General features: G+C 30.2%; 2 protein-coding genes and 1 non-coding gene across 3 annotated transcripts; 2 read left to right on the forward strand and 1 right to left on the reverse strand.

The window, feature by feature from the left end:
- Positions 1-13: 13 nt before the first annotated feature.
- Arfrp1 (ADP-ribosylation factor related protein 1) lies at positions 14-1,199 on the reverse strand. The gene is made up of 5 exons (XM_076395313.1): positions 976-1,199; positions 750-920; positions 617-698; positions 395-566; positions 14-344 (listed from the first exon to the last, which is right to left on the reverse strand). The coding sequence occupies exons 1-5, from the start codon at positions 1,066-1,068 to the stop codon at positions 254-256; spliced, it is 609 nt and encodes a 202-aa protein (XP_076251428.1). The 5' UTR covers positions 1,069-1,199; the 3' UTR covers positions 14-253.
- A 182-nt stretch (positions 1,200-1,381) lies between these two features.
- On the forward strand, positions 1,382-4,453 carry LOC143190755 (tetraspanin-8). The gene is made up of 6 exons (XM_076395310.1): positions 1,382-1,682; positions 1,738-1,926; positions 2,010-2,171; positions 2,369-2,563; positions 3,085-3,324; positions 3,903-4,453. Exons 1-6 carry the CDS (start codon positions 1,626-1,628, stop codon positions 3,936-3,938), a joined length of 879 nt encoding a protein of 292 aa, XP_076251425.1. The 5' UTR covers positions 1,382-1,625; the 3' UTR covers positions 3,939-4,453.
- On the forward strand, positions 2,215-2,294 carry TRNAL-UAG (transfer RNA leucine (anticodon UAG)). Its single transcript has one exon. It is a non-coding gene; the product is annotated as a tRNA-Leu (tRNA).
- Positions 4,454-21,620: the final 17,167 nt, after the last annotated feature.

Below are 21,620 nucleotides of genomic sequence, written 5' to 3' on the forward strand. Positions count from 1 at the left end.
TGCAAATTATAGATTTAGAAACATAGTGATTTATTTAACATATTTCATATTCAATAAAAATATATAAATGCATAAAAAGTTACTTAAAATAATGCAAGACTAGGTGATAATGTCTATAAACAAACCTAATATAAAAATATAGCAATATTTTTAATTTGGTTTGGTACAGCTATTACTGTTAATATTGTTGAGGTGGTTTGATCAAATTGGGACATTCCTTATAACAGAATACCTTCATTTAAATTAGAAAGCTCTAGGTTTCTTCACTATTTCTAGGGGGTCTTATAAAGGTATTTCTTTTAATACAATCTACTAACCACCTAATACCTTCATCAACACCCTCCCTATAAAGAATATTTTAAAATAAAATATATCTGATATAATAAAAATTTACCCTGTCAAAGCAGATACAGGCATTACCATACAATCCCTTTTTCCAATTAGATGGGCATTTTTATTAAAAATAGGTTTCACTTCTCTGACACCCATACAGTCTGGAAGATCTTGTTTATTTGCTAACACTAACAGAGGTACACCTTGTAAATTTTCATTTGCTATCATCTTATCTGAAATGCCAATTTTATTAACTCTTATTATGAATATTAAACATACTAACCAAATATCTCCTTTGATTCATCAATTCTATCTCTGTCTGAAGAATCAACTATATAAATAATGGCATGTGATTCCTCATAATACTAAAATTCCATTATTATAAATTTTTATTCGCTCCAAATATTTTTAATTACCTTATCCCATAATGATTGTAACTCACTTTGCCCACCTAGATCCCAAAAATTTAACTGAACACCTCCAACATCTATTTTTCCAATATTTAATCCAACTGTTGTTGTTATCTTTGATGGATTTATACCTTTATAATTTTTAGTTAATTTTGTTTTAGCTGCTTCCAAATATGTCTAAATGTTGTTTATTATACATATGTGCATTAATATTTTAAAATAAAATACATACCGTTTTACCCGCATTATCTAAGCCTAGAATAAGGACACAATATTCATCTTTCTGGACCATGTATTTATAAAAACCGTATATAAGGGTATACATTTTAAGAAGTTTAATAATTTTTTCTATGTTTAATAACGATACATCATTTGAAGGGTTAGGTGATTACCTATTGTTTTCTTCTTTTGTAAAATAAAATTGTTAGCTGAAAAACATTGTTTTTACTTAATTGGTGATGATGATGTTTAATCAGAGATTATAGTACAACGTTAATGCAACAGAATCAAAAATAATTATTAAAGGTAAAATCTAATTATTTAAAGGCCGACTTCTTAACTACTGTGTTGGCATCAGTTGGCATAATATTGGGTTGCCTAAAAAAGGTTAAGGTTAATGTTGACATTTATATTTATAGTTATTTTTAGAACATTACTAAAATTACATAGGTATAAGAAAATGGTCTTTTATAAATAAACAATATATAGTAGTGACAACTATTTGTAACGGCTGCAAGTTTGTTGACTAGAGCTAATGAATGTATTCATATTATTTTGTCTGTTTAATTGTGATGCTAGGATATACATTTTATTTACTACATAGGTCCTAGATATCCTTTTTCGTGTAGTGTCTTGTTAAGTAATTGGTATGTCATTATTCCGATGGCTTCTTTAAAACTAAAAGAGGTTTTTTGTATACTACATTCTCTGTTATTGTTTGTAAGTAATTAGCATATTTTGTGGAATAATATATATTTAAATTATTTCATTGTAGATTTCAGGATTAATTCTCCTTACGCTTTCTCCTTATTTACTTTTTAAATTGTTTAATCATTATGCATTTATTCCATCAAATAGTGTTGGCCCATTTTTCGTAATATTTTTCCTTGGCATTATTCATTTATTCGTTACTTGGTTGGGTATTAAAGGACCGACAAGAGAGCATAATTTTCACATAGTTTTGGTAAGAAATGCTTTTTATGAATCTCTGTAAAATATTCTTTGGAATTAAAATTTTCCTTTAATAATTTAATTATATATTTTTAGTTTATGATTTGTACCTTCATATTATTAGTATGTGAATTTAGTGTTGGTGTTTGGTCAGTTATATTATGGGATGAGATTCCAATTGCATCTATTGATTTGATGACTAAGTTATTTGAAAATTTTGATAACAATAAAAAACAATGGAGTAAACTTCAAAACAAGGTAAGTTTTTGTTATTACCGGGTTGTGTAGATTACTTAAAACAGGCAGCGTGGCCGAGCGGTCTAAGGCGCTGGTTTTAGGCACCAGTCCGAAAGGGCGTGGGTTCGAATCCCACCGCTGTCAACTTTTTTTAAATTCTATATTAGAAATAATTGAATCTAATTTTTTTTAAAGGACTATAATATTGCTGTTTTTAGTTACATTGCTGTGGTCTAGATGGCAGTGAACACTTTAATGGTACTAAATTTATGCACCCAACATGTTTTAGTACTGATAGTTTAAATCACACCACTGCTATTTTCAAAGAAGGTTGTAAAAAACCTTTACTCAAGTATACCAAAAGTATAATGATAGATGGTGTAATCATTGGCTTTGCGTGTTCAATATTTCAGGTAAAGCAAATCCATAATTCTGTTTTCAACAATAATTCTATTTATGTGCATTTTAAATTTTATCTTTTAGAAATACTTTTTGCTAAATAATATATTTCTATAATATTTAGTAGCTTTTCGTTTTCGGTTCATCAATCATCATTAATTTTGTTAGGGTCATAGAAAATACTCTTATTTTTGTTTTGAGTTTATTTTAAGTAAAGTGGAGAAAGTGTACATTATTTTTAAAAATATAAAACCCAAAAATATCTGATTGTTATTATTTACAATAAGGATTATCATATTCACTTATTTTACTATTGTTTGTTGGCAGTAATACTAATTTTGTAAATAATTAATGTATATGAAATATACTCATTAAGAAAAATTTATATTCTTAAATTAATTTTATAAAATCGTAGAAGTTTGTGACTGTTTGTAGTGGCAATAACATAAAATAAGACTGCATATTTATATTTTGAATATTTGAATCATTATTTACTGAAAAGTCCTTGTATTTACATAATATTTTCTTTTTATAGGCTTTGGGTATATTTATATTTTATTCGTTCTTTAAAACATTACGTGAAGCAAGAACTGAACGTGTTGCTCGGATGGCAGCTACGCAAAGAGAAATGTCTACGACAAGCGCCGGTCAAATACAACCGCAAATCTATGTTCCTGTAGCTGCAGCACCTCTTAACACTGCAGCTCCAACCTCAGCATCTATGCCTAGCACTTCTACTGTTGTTGACAATGATAAAGCTCCTGCTTCGCCTCCTGTAAGCTCGCCATGAATATTATTTTTATTTTTTGTTGGTTTATTAATTCTTCATTCTCATTTAGTATTAAAAAGATGCTTTGCTTTACTTGCGCCACTTTAGTGGATCTGTGCAATACATTTAATTCAACATATGTAAATTATGTAATTCATTAATTGTTTCATAGCTTTGAATCTATCACTTTTTTGGATAATAATTTCGTTTATTCTTTTTTATTTCAATTATAAAAACTGACATGTACTTTTGTAAATTATTCAAGGCAAGTATTATTCGAATAACAATAATTAAATGTGCCTTATATCATGAACAAGTGTCAAATAATTGATGATTTAACTAAAACCAGTTGGAACAGTCTTTTTAATAATTCAGATTTAGTGTATATTAATGTTCTTAGAAACACTAACATAGTTTATAAGTTGTATTGCAAACATTCAACATTATGCTGATGCGTATTATGAAATGTAACATTAGTAATTTAGTTTTTTTTTGTTCATTTTATTTATTTTTATTATTTTAATTTTTTTATAACGGTAATATTTGATTTGTGCCTTTTGACATATTTAAAATAATATTTGTAGTTCAAATTCCTTCGGAGCTTGCTGAGTTCTTATTGAGATTTAACTTAAAACAAATGAAGACTTGGATGAATCTCTACTTTAGACTGTATGCTTTTGAAGGCATTTTACTCATAATATTTAAGATGAAATAAGGACACTATATTTTTGAATAATTTTTTACTACTTCTAATAGATTGTGAACGAATTGTTAACTTAATTTAAGTTTACATCTCGATTATATGTTGTGATTACTAGTCATTATTGTTTGCAACTATTTTTTCATACATTTATGCTGTTGCCAAAGTAAAATATAAAGTACCTTAGTAACTTGAATGTTTAAGTTAGATTTGGGAATGTGATATTTTTTAAGGAACAATTATTCATCATTAAAATAAGGCTATTGGCATTTTATATGCACATTTTTTTTAATAGTAACGCACATTTTGACTCAGTACTAAGTTTTCATATATAGATTTCAATATTTATATATTAGATATTCATATATTTATATTATGTAAGACATTTTTTTATATGAAATTGCAAATATAATAATAAATAGAAAAGAGCAAAAATTAGTTTTATTACCTATATTATGGAATTAATCCCAAGAAAGGAGTAATGTCTATTTTACAAAAGAATTTTTTATATTCAAAAGGTACAATTGAAATGTACTATATACTGTACTATATCTGGATAAATGATAAAGATAATCTGCCATGATTTTATGTTTATATATAACATAAATAGGATAGAATGTACAAATATCATAAATATATATTAAAATGTTAAATGTGTTAATCTTTTTCGATCGTTTTGAAATACTCCTGCATAGCCCCAAAGTATTATTGTCATAACATTGTTGCATAATGTACTTTTCGTGACGTAAAACTACCTTATAATCTATTAAGATCTTCGCTATTATAGATCGTCACGTTCTTCTCGTTAGTAGGTAATTAAAATAAACTTCAAATATGTATATTTTGATTATATAGATGTTATTATTATTATTATCGTTATATGATTTTGTACATATATTATTATATTTACCATATATTGATACTGATTGGATTATTCTTATGATTACATATATTACAAAATTACATTATATTACAAAATATAATTTCGATGGATTTTGCAGTGCCTTAATAAATATGCATTAAACTTGCGAATGATACAAAACAAGAGTTAACATTTTATGTTTTTGAATAGTATACTTTTATGTTGGTTGTACGAAGTGCTTTAGCTAGTTCAAAAAGGAAATCTATAATTTGGAAGAAAGTTCTCTTTTTATATATTGTGCGAATTTAGTGAATGTTTCATATGAACTTTTAAATGGTGTAAAAAAGTTGCTTATTGGGTAAAGTGTTATTTAGGCATAAACAAAGGTTTGTCATTGATAAGTAAACTAAGGGTATTCAATTTAGATAAGAACTATATTTCTACTATATATGTTACAGTGAACTGTACTAATAATCAATCATTAAGATTTGTTATGGAAAATGAACTACTTTTATTTTTTCTTAATTATTTTTCCAAATTCCAAAAAATTCCATAATTAATTCTATCATTATTTAATAATAAATATTTTAAAAGACCTTTTATCTTTATTGTCATTAACATTGTGTGCGATTCTAGCAAGCTAGAGAGGAAAAATCTGGGCAAACATCTTGTGATGAATTAGCTGGATTTGTGGATTAGATGAATTAGTTGGATATGTTTTAGTTTAATAGCTAGTTTAATATGTGAAATAATCTATCAATATCTGACACAACTAAAATAAAGATTGAATAGGGCCTTATAATGCTTGTCCTCATTGATGTGAAGTAATTATATCAGTCACCAGTTAATTATTGTCAGATAATTTAATGATGCCGTGATAATTGTAGTGATGATCAAACCTTACTTTGTTCTGTGCGAACTTCGGTAGTTTCTGGGTCTATTTATAGTTTGATAATTTCCTCAGCACTACATAGCATTTATATACTTTAAAATTCATATATTAATACTTACAACCAAAATGTTACTTCCCTTTCAGGAACATTGCGTTCATAAAGAAATGTAAGATTTGTATTGGTTAAAGTTTATATGGAGAAGAACTGCATACGGCTAAACTCTGTATATAATAATGTCACAAATACATAATATAACTACAAATACATAAAATTAAACGAAATAAGAAGTACATATTGACTGGCAACCAACATATAGATTATGCGATACATTTATATAACCTGCTAATAAGTGGTGCTGCCCGATCAATTTTTTATACGGTAGAGTTACTGTTTCTGCCTGACATATGCATATGCATCATTTTCTCCTGTAAATCTTGTAGTTCTCTATTTAATAAATGTAAGCGATGTAATTTCATATGTAATGCCGAGTACAGATCTGAATATTCGGTCCGAGCGGATTTGGCGCATTGATGAAAATAAGGCAAAACGTAGCCCAATTCCCTACGCACGCATGTTGTAGCCCCTTGATAGAAAGGTACTATCAGCTGTTATAATAAAAAATACCGTCATATGCGTAAATTTTATCCTGAACTATATTAAGAGCATTCGAAAATAAGAAGAACCGTGTGTCTTCTCTGTCCACAGAAGGAGAATATTCTCCCCCATTTACCTCTTTCTACAAATGTCACTTTCAGATTTATGATATAAATGTTAAAGAGTCTAATTTGAGCACGAGAAAAACATATTCTGATGAAGATATGATCGTAACTGAAACGATTCTAGAGGCCCACTGTATCATTGAACTAAAATATTATTGTAAAGGTTATTAAGATATTTCTACAAATTTATGAAATTGTCAAAAATGTTAGGAATCAAATAATATTAAAAAAAACTGCTTTCAAAAGATTACCAATAAAAGTTATTTTAAGATAGGAAAACGAATACGAATCACATATCTTTTTATCAATTTCTTTTTATTATGGATTAGTATGAGCTTTTTATAAACATACTTAAACTTTAATGAATTATAGTCCAATTTTGACCACTGGGTGATCACTGGTTCATAATTAATAAACAAAATAAATGTATCTATTTTCATTCTATAAGTAATATTCTTTTACGAAATAATGCGTTAAAATATTATAATTATCAATTTTTAATCTCTTAAAATGATTAAATATTTTTAATAATCTTATTATCTTAATATAAAACAACATATATTTTATATCAAATCATTACTATATTTAAAATAATTGATTTTGATATTTAAACTTTTGACTTTATTAGGTGACAAGGTCAATTTTGATTGTTTATTGTTATTTTTTCTCACATACAATACACATACAATAATTTTCAGATTTATCTGAGATTAACCTCATAAATTATCCAAATATATTACTCCCAGCTTAGGGGGATTTATTGAATTGTTCGCTACAGCCGCCTGGAATAAGTATGAATGTAGGGACACGTATTCGTCATTAATAAAATTTATATTGATAATGAACGTGTTTTATTAAGAGAGAAAAGTAATTCTTTATAAAAATATTTTAAAGAAATGTAAGTTATACGGGAGAGTTGGTATATATTTATTATAAAATTTACTTAAATTATAGGTTGTAATTTTGTTTAGTTGGACAGGCTGGCTCTCTCAATGAACTATGTTCATATGCTGTGATCCAAGAATTTCTACAGGGTAACTATGATTTTCACTTATATACGTTACCTTATACTTATGCGATGTTTGATGATCGTTTCGTTCGGTTTTCGCTTTCATTTTTTATCTTCTAATTTTCTAGGTTATGTGAGGTACTTTATGTCAACCGTATCACCTTTAAAGCGACAATTTGTTCACCACTTTTCAACAGGAAAACGGAAAAACATGGAACTTATCTGTGTTTGTGCAAAATAAAGCTTAATGATATAGTGGTGAATATATATAGTGCGTATAAATATATTTTGAGGGATTCGATAAAAACATTTCTAACCTGTAGTTTTATTTAGAGAAATTGGTATAGTCATAGAGTTTCTTTATGAGTATAGGACAGGGGATATTATACAGTGAAAATAGCAGAATAGTATCACACGATCGACAGTATCCATCCATTGTTTACATTCTTGTGATGTAATCATAATTGTTGATCGCAGTTTTACATCTATAATGACAGTTTGTATCTAACGTTTGATTCAAAGGCATTAATTTCAATTTACAATGATTTATTATGTTAATTTAGTTTGATTTAAGTCTTCATTCGATAAAGACGCGTCTTCATATTCTTACGGCCAATACTACCTTTTTGCTTCTATTAACTACTAACTCCTTTTTTTTTAACACTAAATTAATCGTTCCTAATCTTTTGATATTACATCTAAGAATTTATCCTTCTTAAATTAGCATTACCGTGTGTTTTTAAAAACAATTTTATTAAACAAACAATGTATATATATATATATGATATGTGAATATATATATATATATATATATATAGAAGCAAAAAGGTAGTATTGGCCGTAAGAATATGAAGACGCGTCTTTATCGAATGAAGACTTAAATCAAATTGTATAGTTAATAGTATGCTCTAGATAATATTAGGTGTAATATCTAGTGGTGAAAATTTGGTAATTCGAATGTCAAGACTTATTGAAAAACTAGTTCAAACACTCAAAAAACATTCAGACATCCTAGACGGGTGTTGCTATACACATTATAGGATAAGCAAGGTATACTCAGCTGCTCATAAGATATAGCGCCTTTTAATTGCCACAGAATGAGCTCGATAATAGGCTTTGATGGAGTGTATTGCACATGGTTACAAAATGGCGAAGAACATTGTAGGAAAGAATGGAAAATATTTTGATTAATGTATTATCTTTTAAATAGGCTTTTTTAAAGTGCAACAATTATCAGAGTACAATGCAAGCAAATACTTAAAATAAATAAAATATAATAACATATACGTTAGGTGACAAGTAATGAAATAAAAAACAAAACTACGTACCACAAAATTACGGTATATTTTATTCTTTCAATATTTACGCTTAGTTTAATTGAAAGGGGCAGAAATACGGAATCGAAGTTTTCGTGTTTTCGTGGTGAGGTTCGTCGGAAAAAGAAGTTTTTGATGAATATTCAATTTTGAATTCAGAAACGAATAACGTCGCTTATTTTAAACGTCTGTATTAATCCGACGCGAAATGCGATGAAAAGTAATTGGAAATTGTAATTGCAAACCGAGAAGAGTGTTAACAGCAAAATTCAACGACCGAATTAATGCTTCTCTAAAATGTCTTATGTTCAGCAATATAATCGATAATGCGATGAAAAACTTAAAACTTTGCAAAATATGTTTTAACATTATAACATTAAAGATTTATATCTGTTATATCTTTTGTTTGCTAAATGTATCGTAATTTGAAATAAGTAAATATTGAAATAATTTTAAAATGTTAAATAGACGAACGATGTGAATATTTGAAAATATGTTTCATTAATAGAGTTGGTGGTTGATAATATATAGTTATAGTCTATCCAAAGGAGCACTGAACATACGTCATCAAGATGCTTAATGTATTGCCCATTGATGTTTGTAAATTAGTTTTAATACCAGACAATATTTTCTTTCTCATTTTATTCCAGTTAAAAGGAAATATAATGCTATCCGATATGTTCGAACATGTAAACGAAAGCAGCAAAAGTCGTTCGTTTGTTAAATGTCTGCAAAATTCTTCAAAATATTAGTTATAACAACTACAGGTTATAAACCGGTAAACGTCGTTTTAACGCTTTGCTTGTATTTTATAAGTTTCAAATAGCTGCTTATTATTACTCTGATTGGAAATGACGAAGCCAGACATAACAGACTGCGTATTTAATCAGTTACTTCGAACATTTAACAACATTTTTATTGTTAAAATATTAAGTTGCAACGGTTTTTATTGAAAGTATTTTTTAGCGTGTTGCTGCACGGCACGGTCATTAAAATATCTCAAAAAATGAAAAATATAATCTCTGAAGGATTCTCTGAAGAGAAACGGTCCTCATACGAAGCAGGTGACGAATTAAGATGAGCTTGACGTGGTTTTTATTGGAAATATTTTTAGTGTCTTGCAGCTGCACTGAATATTAGTATGGACGCGGTCACTGAAATATCTCAAAAAATGAAAAACATAATCTTCGATTCGGGTAATGGATCAAGATCAGCTTAATGTTAACACTATCAGAGATCAAATATATAAAATGTATAAAAACAGTGAGTAATTTTTTCAATGCTAACATAATTTAATACAATTATTTTAGAGGACATTGTCTGTCTGAAACGAGATATGGTCTTTGAGGCATGTGGAGCATCCCTTCCTACATTGTTAGGTAATATAGGATTTAAATGGTGTAAAGATAAACCACGAAGAGGACTGATAGAACTTACGGAGATTGCTTTCAAAAGAATGCAATATTTAGAAGCATATAATAAACTCAAGGAAGACTTATTATTTTAATTGGTGTATTTAGATGGAACATGGATATTTGAGAATCGGATATTGGATCTCATAGCAAGATGATAAAAAGTGTTAAGACAATAAAAGTTCATGGAAAAGATAAACGTAGGAATAACAATTGGTTAGGTATTATTAGTCATAACATTTAATAATAATTAATTGACGATATGTTCTTCTTGTTCTACTTAGAAATGCTGAGTTAGAATGGTTAATAAAACCTTTAGTTTGGATGAACTCGATTAGACACTTTGAAGAGGAAATTGACAAAACATGGAATCGTGAACAAATGTCAGATAGATTGGAAATTAACAGCTTAGTTCTTCACTTGAATTAAACTTTCTGAATGTGGGATTATGATTCAATGCTGACAATTTCCAAGACTGGGTGATGAGAGTGGACACAACTAAAGAGTATAATTTATACACGATAACTGTAGGAAGTTGTATTGTTCAGTTGTTCAATATAAATGCGCATTAGGTTAGAATGTATGAGGAGAGGATGAATACTAACTTTTTTACAAATATGGTAAATGTATTGGGTTGAATTCAGTGATTAATTTTATCAAGAATGGTGTATACGGGTATTAAAAGAAAAAGCAAAAAAACAGAGTGATATCAAAAGGATTTGACCAGGAGACACACTATCAAAGGAAACAAAAACTAAACGTAAAAAGGTAAGTATGCTTTTTAATGAAAGTGAGATACATTACTTGGATATACAATTGTTAATTAGGTGGATTAGGTCTGCAGGGGAATCTACTACATAAAAAACTTTTTTTTTGTTCTGGCCTAAAACCAGGCGGTGGAATGCATGACGCATACCTGGTCGCGGAGACTTGCCCTGAAGTGACAAGTTGGACCGGGTTATTTGGGACTGCCTCTGGGTTTACCAATACACTAAACTGAAACCGCTTCACAGTTGACCCCTGTGGATTGCTACTGCTACTGCATTAATTTTGAGGATATGGCACCCGCTGATCGGGCAGCCGTTATTGGGCACGAAGACCCGGCGATTCTATTGATTCGTGAACCTGAGTTAACACACAACTGGATACTGTTGTATGGGGGCAAAAGTTATGACTGTAGCGACGGATGAGGTCGTTTCAGCCTGGAAAAGGGGGAGAGCTCGCGAACAAGCGCGTTTTCAGAAGAACTTTGAGTTGTTGTTTGTGGAATTATTGAGATATGAAGTGCTTGATTTCTGGAGTGTCAGTTTCCCTATGAATTTGATTATTTCTGAAAAACTATGGACCGTTTAATATTCCTGAGGAGCTTATTTTGGAAAAATTGAAGGCGTTTCATCTGGTTGGGTGTAACAAACTTGAAGTAGACATTAGATCCGTAGAGGGGTACGGATCGAATTAATATCTTGTAAAATAAGTATTTGATGGAGATGGGAAGTCTACTAGAAGGGCAGATCAGAGAAGATAGCAGGTTTGCTATCCCCGAACCTTTCTGGATTGCTTTCTGGATTTGGGAATGCCAACCGAACCGCCGGTCGAAGTGGAGACCTAGGTACATGACGTTATCCAGCCATGGAATTATTGCGGTGTCAATCTTAAGTTGCGAGACGTGCAGTGCGTAACGCTTCTTATGGAAAATGATGGCCTGGGTTTTCAGGCGGTTGATTTGCAACCTCCAGAATTTGAACCACTTGACCGCATGATCGAGCTGCTTCTGTAAACGTTCATGAATTGTAACTTCGAACCTGGCGGCCGTGAAGAAAACAGTGTCGTCGGCGTAAATCACTGCGTCAATGTGCTCTTTTTTCGGCAGATCTGAATAGAGGTTAAACAAGGCTGGGGCCAGCGAGGAGCCTTGAGGTATGCCAGCATTGATTTGTTCACACTGATCATGACTGGGAAGTGATTCCCTGATCTTGACCTAGAAAGATCTGTCCGAGAGATAGGACTTGATGAGAGAGGTTAGGTCTTCTGGGAGGCCTAACCGCACGCACTTTGCGATAAAACCGTCGTGTCAGACCTTGTCGAAGTCTTTGATTAGCCCCAGATGAACTGCTGCAAGCTTTTTACGTTCGTCAAGAGCGTGATGGATCTGTGCGGCCAGACGGGTAGCCTAATAGACGGATGAGTGGTGATGGCGAAGACCGAATTGTTCATCAGGAATGATGTTGTTTTCCTTTGTGAGAGAGTTGAGAGCGTAGAGTATTGCCCTCCCGGCAGGCTTTGAAATTATTTAACATTAACCCAGTTACTTTGAATTGTCATGAATATCTATTAGTGAAATCGCTATAGGCACCTATAGTTAGTAATAAAAATAGGTATATTAGAAACACATTTAAGGTAAACTTAAACAATACTTTTATGAAATTTAACGGTAATAGAAATTACATTCATTAAATGATAGTTAACATAAATTATGTATGACAAATTTTATTCGACATTTAAATGAGTTTCAATTTAATTCGAATTTGTTATAAGCACAACTGTTGTGTTAAAAATGGTGTTTATTAGCGTTTTTGTTATTTGAAGTTACTATTGACACTAACCTGTTTATTAACAATTACTTATGTTAATATCACTATCAGTCAACATGAATAAGTGTTAATGAGATAACCCAATATATTTGATTATGTTATTGTCAAACTAAGCTTTAAAGCGGATCGTCAAAATAATTTGTTTCGGTCTAGTTGTAAATTTGCGACTGGATACATTTCAACAACTCGACATTTGTTTTTGGAAAATGATTTACACCAGTTGGTTCTCGCAATCTGACAGGCCGTAAATAACGAACAAATTAAAAAGGAAATTTCCAATAAATTTGGTTTCTGATTGCTTGTTTTGAATTGTAGTAGGTGTACGACTGTACAATGGACTTTTATTAGTTGGACATGCAGCACGATTTTTGAATGATATTATTTTATGCGATTTTTGAAATCAATGCATTGTTAATGCAACATCATGCATTTGAGAAACACGGCGGGCAGTTATATTATATTAGGGTCGTTTTTTAACATGTAATTTTAATTGTCCATAACAAATAACAAATATATATTTATATAGTGAAAATCACTATTAATGAAAATAACTATTAAACAACAACCTAAGATACATATAGATAGGATAATAGTTGTCTATTTAGTGCTATTAATTTATCTTATTTCAAAATTATATTTTCGATATAGTTTTGAAGAAGGCCAGCAATAGCGAGTTACAGACACTAGGGATGTCGGCCGCTGAGAAAAATATCGGAGAAAAAAAAATATCGAATTTTTTTATATCAACCAGAAAAATATTGATATTTTACAAAAGATATATCGATATATTCGATCGAATAAAAGTATTGATATATCGGTCCAAAAAATAGATTTTGTCTAAATATTTTAACCTAGATATGCCTACTGTTCTGTCTACTGTTTTAACATACATCATACATATTTCTACACTTCATTGTATTTCATATTGAGAGTTACTGACTGCTCGAAGTTGTCATTTGATGCTAGTTCTAAAAATAGCTGTTTAGTACCTTCATTCTTTTCAAACCTATTTTGAAGAAATGATTTTTTTTGTGGTATTCATAAAAATGACGCATATTGTAGGATAAGTTTTTTTACTTCATTGTTTAAAAATTTAGGTTTTTTATAGTATAGCACCCACATTTATTTTATGTCATTTTCTATTGGGCGTTAATGTTTACTGTACGTTTAAATGGCTTAGTTACTTATAAAATACAAAACTATTGTAGGAACTTATATTTTATAATTATTTTTCAGCTATGTCATTTTTACTTTATTTTAGTGGTTTAACCCTCACGGAACTGTTGACAGAGCTAGAAGAAAATATCTATGACAGCAGTAGTAATGAACAGGACATTGTCATTCTACCTCCAACGAACACATACGAAGACCTCATCGAGGAAGATTAGGAAGATGAGCGAGACGTTGTCATTCGTAATTTGCCTGCCTGCCAGTTAGCGCAAGCAGAAATTTTATAACCATAAAATGAAGAAATCCAACATAATAATGAGAGAGATGGTGAACAATGGGAAGAGGATGATTTCTGGCGGCTACGGCAACATATAACACCTAACAGGTCAATTGAAAAGTCCCCGACCTACCATAGTAAAACACATTTTCTTGGCAAAATTAGTTTTTTTTTGTTCAACATAATTCCTTTCAAGGGTGATACACTGATTATAGCGACCCTCCAACTTTTCGATTCCATTTTTGTAATACGATTTGTCCTTTGCTTCAAAATAGGCCTCAGTTTCGGCGATCACCTCTTCATTCGACGAAAATTTCTTACCAGGGAGCATTTTTTTAAGATTTGAGAACAGGAAATAGCCGCTGATGACCAGATCTGGAGAATACGGTTGATGAGGAAGCAATTCGAAGCCCAATTCATGGAATTTTTGCCATCGTTTTTACTGATTTCTGACACGGTGCATTGTCTTGGTGAAATAGCACTTTCTTTTTCTTCCAATGCGGCCCTTTTTTAGCAATTTCGTCCAAAAAACGGTCCAATAACGCTATATAATAGTCACTGTGGATGGTCCTTCCTTTTTCAAGGTAGTCAATGAAAATTATTCCATGCGCATCACAAAATACAGGCGGCATAACCTTGCCAGACGGCTGTTTCGTTTTCCCATGCTTTGGAGCGGCTTCATCATGTGCAGTCCACTCGGATGATTGTTGATTGGACTTCGGAGTGAAATGATGGAGCCATGTTTCATCCATTGTCACATATCGATGCAAACACCCGGGTTTATTACTCTTGATCATTTTCAAACACTGCTCCGAATCATCAACTCGTCGTTGTTTTTTGTCAAAAGTGAGCTCGCGCGACACCCACTTTGCACAGAGCTTTCTCATAGCCAAATATTCGTGAATGATATGATGTACACGTTCAGTTGATATCTTTAGAGATTTTCCTGTGGCAGTATCCGGAAATTCGGCATCAAGCCAAGTTTTTGCTTCAACTGTACTTTTTCTCTTCAAAATGCAATATTTTATGTACACGCGAAATTCCTTTTTATCCTTTTTTTCCTTGTAGGCACACGATTAAAACTAACTCGTTACAGAGTGTGCCATAAGGCCGTAACAGTTGCTGATCTGCATCAAATGCAAAGTGGCATTACATATAGGATGCTTCTTGGAGTACCATATTTCAAAATAATTTTTTTAGATATTATTACGTATTTAATTATATTTTTATAATAGAATTATAAAAAGAAATACTGTTTCGTATTTGTTTTTTTTTTTAATTATTTAGTATGCTCAAATGTCTACTGTACGTTTAAAAGAACACCCATTTTTTTGTTAGAAAATTTATTTGAATTTAAATTTCCTTAGTGTAACTGATATTTTTTATAAACCTTAAAAAAATCGATATATCGATATATTAATATCTTTTCGGCATCCCTAACAGATGTATTGCTGCTCTTGCAACAACACAACATGTCCTTTGACAACACTCGCCCACCTGTTGGAAAAGCTGAGAAAAATAAACTGTCGCAGCTCAAATGGGAAGTTCTGATGATTGGACACGGTATCACTATGTTGCCAGAAAGATGGTAAAAATTATAGAAAATGATGGAGAATATATTTATTAAAATATATTGTACTAATTATTCTTAATTAATGGCTCTAAAGTGAAGAAATAATCGACGAAAAATGATGATGAGAATATTTGAAAGCACCTAGTAATAACAGAATATTTTTTTTAATATCGAATATTTTATTTGTATTTTTAAATATGTTCTTATTGTTTTTAGCATTGAAAGGATAGCGTGGATATACTGTGCAGTGGTAATCTATATGTCAACTTGTTATTCAGTCTTAATAATACATTCGTAAAACAAACAACTTCTTTCATAATGTATTGACACCAAACCAAACTACATTATATGAGGAAAAATTTATGTTCGCACATTTTAAAAATGCCGCTTTATTTAATAAATGTCTAAAATTTTTGTGTCTAAAACTATTGAACAATTGATGTATTGAAAACAAATTTAAAAAATTGGTTTCGGTGCCGACTTAAAAAATAAAAAAAGTGAAACATTGCTATATTGTTGTGATTAAAAATACGTTTTGGTTTTCTTATCATTATAATCTTCTTTACATTATCATATTCTTCTTAAATAGCAGTGGTTCTATGACGCTTCTCGATTAGAAAAATCACTTGAGCTCATAAAGAAGCTGCCCTATTTTCCTGATGTAACACCGTGAGGTTTCCGGCTATTTTTCATATTAGAAAAGCGCATTGATGTTTCGAAGAAACTTGAAAATGAACGATGGAAAACTCGAATTCAGAAAAATTAAAAAATCTAATTCAACTAGTGTCAAATTGTCGACTAGTTTTTTTTAACTAGTGTTTGAAAGAATCGAAACTAAAGGAAACAGTTTAATAATCAATTTGCTTGCTCGTTTGTCCTGTATGCGCCTCTAAACAGTTGAAAGAAAATACAAATAATTAAAAACTTGTTTGACATTTGCCATAGTTGATCGTACAAGGCGTTATCTAATATATAAAAGTAATTTGCTTGCTTTCCAATTATTTCTGATATGATTCGATTGTTATTCGATGTCTACCACCAAGAAGGCTCCCAGCCTAAAAAATATATAAATAATATAATTTTATTTAGTTTCATTTTTTTTCATTTCATTATGAAAATAGAATAAATTGAAAAGTAATTTGATACTTGTTATATGTGACGTGACGTTATTTAATATTCAATAAAATATTTTTAATACTAACCGACTAATAAAAATAAACAGAAACCTTAATTAACTTAGATAGGTGTAGTAGATACTACACATATTTTATATTCTGCTATATACTCACAATACAGCTTAATACCTACCTAAACCTATTTATCTATTTACGATATTAACTACTACTGTCTTCTGACCACTTCAAAGTCGGGGCCGCAAATTAGATTTATTTTGTTCGTAATTGTGTTAATTTTGTGTATATGTCACAAAATCGACCTCCGTGAGCTGAACGCTTTAACCGTTACACCGTAGAAGCAGTTGCCTACAACATTTTTACGACTTGTCATATCATATGGATAGTGCTTAAAAAGCAAACAATGATTTTTGAACTGAACGACTTCCGATTTTCCGTCATATTAGCTCAGTAATAACATTATGTTATACACAATTATCTGATTTTTTTAAATAATATAAAAACATGTGAAAACTTTGTACGTGTCTTTGAAATTTGAGGGTTTTCCTCGATATTTCCCCTTCTCACCAACAGATCCTGATTTGGTTTCAATGGAATAGACTTCTCCTTTTTTTAAGTCGTTTAAAAATGAATACTAGTTTGATTATGTGTAACTGTAATGAAATTTTACTTGGTTCTTCTGAGCACGACTGCAAGGGTTCCTAGATCAAAAATCTATATAAATTCAAATGATACTTTTTAATTTGAAATATAAACAGGTTATTTAACATTTGCTATATGTTTAATATATTTATATGTTTAATTTACTAAAATTAGTTAGGCTACACATTATTCTTACTGTATCTCTAAGGTGTATAAACAAATAAACCAGATAGATGAGGTTTCCTCAGAAACTTTTAAGAAAGAATCGCAATATTTTTGGAAAGTTGTCGGTGAAATTTTAATAATCGTGTCACTATTTTATATTTTTTAACAATTATTAATAACCTATAATATATATAATAACCTATATAATATATATTAACCTATAACCTAAAACCTATATAATAATGAACAAGGTTTATTATCTTAGTCACGCTAGTAATTAGGCTCGGTAACACCAAATGTCTTCTGATACAATCTTTAAGTACACTCGCCAGTTAGTAGGCTTAATGGCTTAAAACTCACGTTAAGCAGTAGGTCGAATCACTAAAAAAATCCAAGAGGATGAAGTGACTGAAATCAATAAACACACACATACTAAATATTTCTTGGTTATATACTATTAAAACCGTCTCGAGTACATAATAAGAACAAAAGCTCCTTTCTAAATATTTCAGAGGAAAATATGAAGCGATTATTTGAATTTATGGATAATGTAGATTTGCTTTTAGCAAGGTCGTATTTAACATTTTTCTTAGAAGAAAGTTCTCGTTGAAATTCCTTTTAATCTGAAGACTTAACAACAAATTATATAAGATTTATATTTAGAACGATATATATTTCATTTAGTTATGGGATTCATTAATTTAATTAGAGCTTGGGAGGTGTTACGTGAAATGCTTCACAAACAAAGCCAACACGTTATTGGATACATATATATTGATCCTGTATAACTTTTCGAAATAACCAAACTGTTCGATATTCTATCGAAGTACATCAATCATTTTTAACCACCTCACCACCAAAGTTTATTTCGACACTTTTTACGCTAAATTTATTATTCGCAGCAGGATTAGCTTATTATGGGGTGAATATTTTTTAAATGTATATATATATATATATATATATATATATATATATATATATATATATATATATATATATATATATATATATATATATATATGTGTGTGTGTGTCTAAACCTTTAATTTACTTTAAACCTATTTTAGTTTAGCGGAACAAATGGCCACATGTTGGAAAGGCTGAAGAGACAACATTGTGGGAAAAATTATATTCTAATATAAACGAAATTCTTACAATATACAAATTCACATCACATCACGTTACGAAACACCTCAATTTTTTAAAACATCCAGTGCCATATTGGGTGCTTTATATACCTTATCCCTTTTGAAGAAACAATCAGAATTAGAAAGTGGGAATATAGAAAGTTGCCTTTTTTATTTAAAAATACGCTTAAACATATGTTAAATTGTTTTTTCCCGAAACTTATTATTATATAAAAATATTAAGTATTGTATTTGGTAAAAACGTTAGGTAGTTATAGGCTATCCGGTAAAATCACCAATTCACATCATAAATATTTATGAAGTCAACACATCAAGTGGTGATTACCTAACAGAATTTATCCATACACTGATAACAATAATATGGATGGAGAAGTCAATGCCTGAGAACTGGAAAAAAAGTATTATTTGTCATATCTATAAAAAGGGAGATTATCTCTTCTATATACTGTGTACAAAATGTAGAGAAAATACAATTGGTGAATATCAATCAAGTTTTAGGCGTCGTAGGTCCACGATGCTATTGGCAGTAAAACAAATACTATTAAAAGTCTGGAAATACGACATTCATGTATATAACATATTTATATAATTTAGACAAACTTATGACTCGATTGATAGAAATCAATTGTAGAGATATTGATCAAATTAGGGAGACCGCATAAACTAATCAGAATGAAAAAAGCAACAATGCTCGGTAGCGATGGTACGAATCTAAAACCAACTAACTAACGTAATCAATATCTCGAATGGCTTAAAGCAAGGAGATGGGCTGGCCACTACCCTGTTTAATATTGATCCAGAATATATAATAAGACATCGGGAAGGAAAACCTGCTAACCAACAAGACTCAACAGCGGTCTGCCTATGCAGATGACATCAATATTATGAGCTGAAGAGCAGAAGCGCCAAGCCAGGCATATTCAAAACTAAAACTACATGCTAACAATGTCGGCCGTGAGATTAACCCCAGTAAAACAAGACTTTAATACAGAAAAAAGGTAATGACACACGAATCATAGTAGAAGACCATATTGAGTTGGTGGATTACTTTATATACCTGGGAGTGGAACTGAATTCAGCGAGTATGGAAGATGGAGGAATTGGCAGAAGAATAAGCATAACCAATAAACCTATTTTACAATGACCCATGTACTAAAATTTAAAAACTTACACTGTAATAATAAACAAAGAGACTACAAAACATGAAAGAAAAGAAAGAAAGAAAGGTATTAAGACAGATAATGTGACCAATTAAGGATAATAATATCTGAAAAACTAGATCTAATGGAATACATCGGAGACTCTGGGAAGATGAAACTAATGAAGATGCACGTGAGCTTCTTGGTAACCGAGTGTGGAGGAGAGCGGCAGGAGATAAAGGAGGCGAAAGCTCAGTTTGGGCTGTAGCGCCAAGGGAAGAAGATATAATATAATAGTTTTATAGAGATAGAGATATAATAGTTTTACATACTACTATATTTCCTTAATTTGAAATTATTTAAAGATTAACTCATTTTATGTTCTTCTTTAGGCCACTAGTTGCTCCTAAACTTCATAATAATATTAGAAAGTCTCTACTGAATTCATTACTTATGGACTAGGACCATAAACTATTGCTTCGGGCGTTAAGACTTCCGAAATTGAAATTCGACTATCAAAAATCGACTATTGCTTAATCAAAATTCGGTTATATTGATTATTTTCCGTTGAGTTAGTTTGTAAATTAAAGGAGTATTTGCCGAAATTGTGAAATTGTTTATAGACTTTTATATTTTAACATACGTCTATGTTTTATTACGGGTAATATACAAAACTACTTGTTAAGTACGTAATTTGCGTTAGGTCGTTCATAAAAAGGATTTATGGTTATTGCGCCGTAATGTGTTAGAGCTAATATTATTTTATCCCATAAAATGAAACTACATACGCTTTTAGATAGAACTATAACATTCATAGATAAAATATAATATTCATAACATATAACATTTTTATAGATTTAATTTTGAACATTACACCTTCTTGTCGTGTTATAATGGACTATATCCAATATTCTTTAGTTTTAAATTTCGATTAATTTTGTCAACGTGTCATATTGAAAATAAAACGATTCACGTTGTTCATTCACGGTTTTAGGTATTAAAAGGGCAAGGAACTTTTTCTTAATATATATGTTGTTTGACGGAAAAATATTTGAGAATGGTTTTATATCGCAATACTCAAGGATTTTTCGCTTAAATGCGATAATCTAATAAATAATAAATATCTGTTGCGCTTTTAATACAAGTAGAAATTGTTATTTGATGTTTGTTAAGAAATAAGTAACACAATTTGGAAGAAATGTAAAATACATTTTTTTATTAATAATTATGTTGGTAAAATTATTTATTGATTCTTCCTGACAAAGTTATAGGCAGATCTGGTCAGTATTTAAATTAATTGTAATTAAAATACATAATTGAAATGCAAATACATATTTAGTATTGGTAACTCAATTACATTAACACTGAAAAGTCCTCGGTCTACCACAGTAACACATATTTTTTTAGCAAAATTAGTTTCTTTATTCAACATAATTCCCTTCAGGGGTGATACACTGATTATAGGGACCCTCCAACTTTTCGATACCATTTTTGTAGTACGATTTGTCCTTTGCTTCAAAATAGGCCAGAGTTTCGTCGATCACCTCTTCATTC

The sequence above is a fragment of the Rhynchophorus ferrugineus genome, unplaced genomic scaffold, assembly GCF_030347505.1.
Source record: "Rhynchophorus ferrugineus isolate W39M unplaced genomic scaffold, kcgeb_rfMv2 rfM2, whole genome shotgun sequence".
NCBI lineage: Eukaryota > Metazoa > Arthropoda > Insecta > Coleoptera > Curculionidae > Rhynchophorus > Rhynchophorus ferrugineus.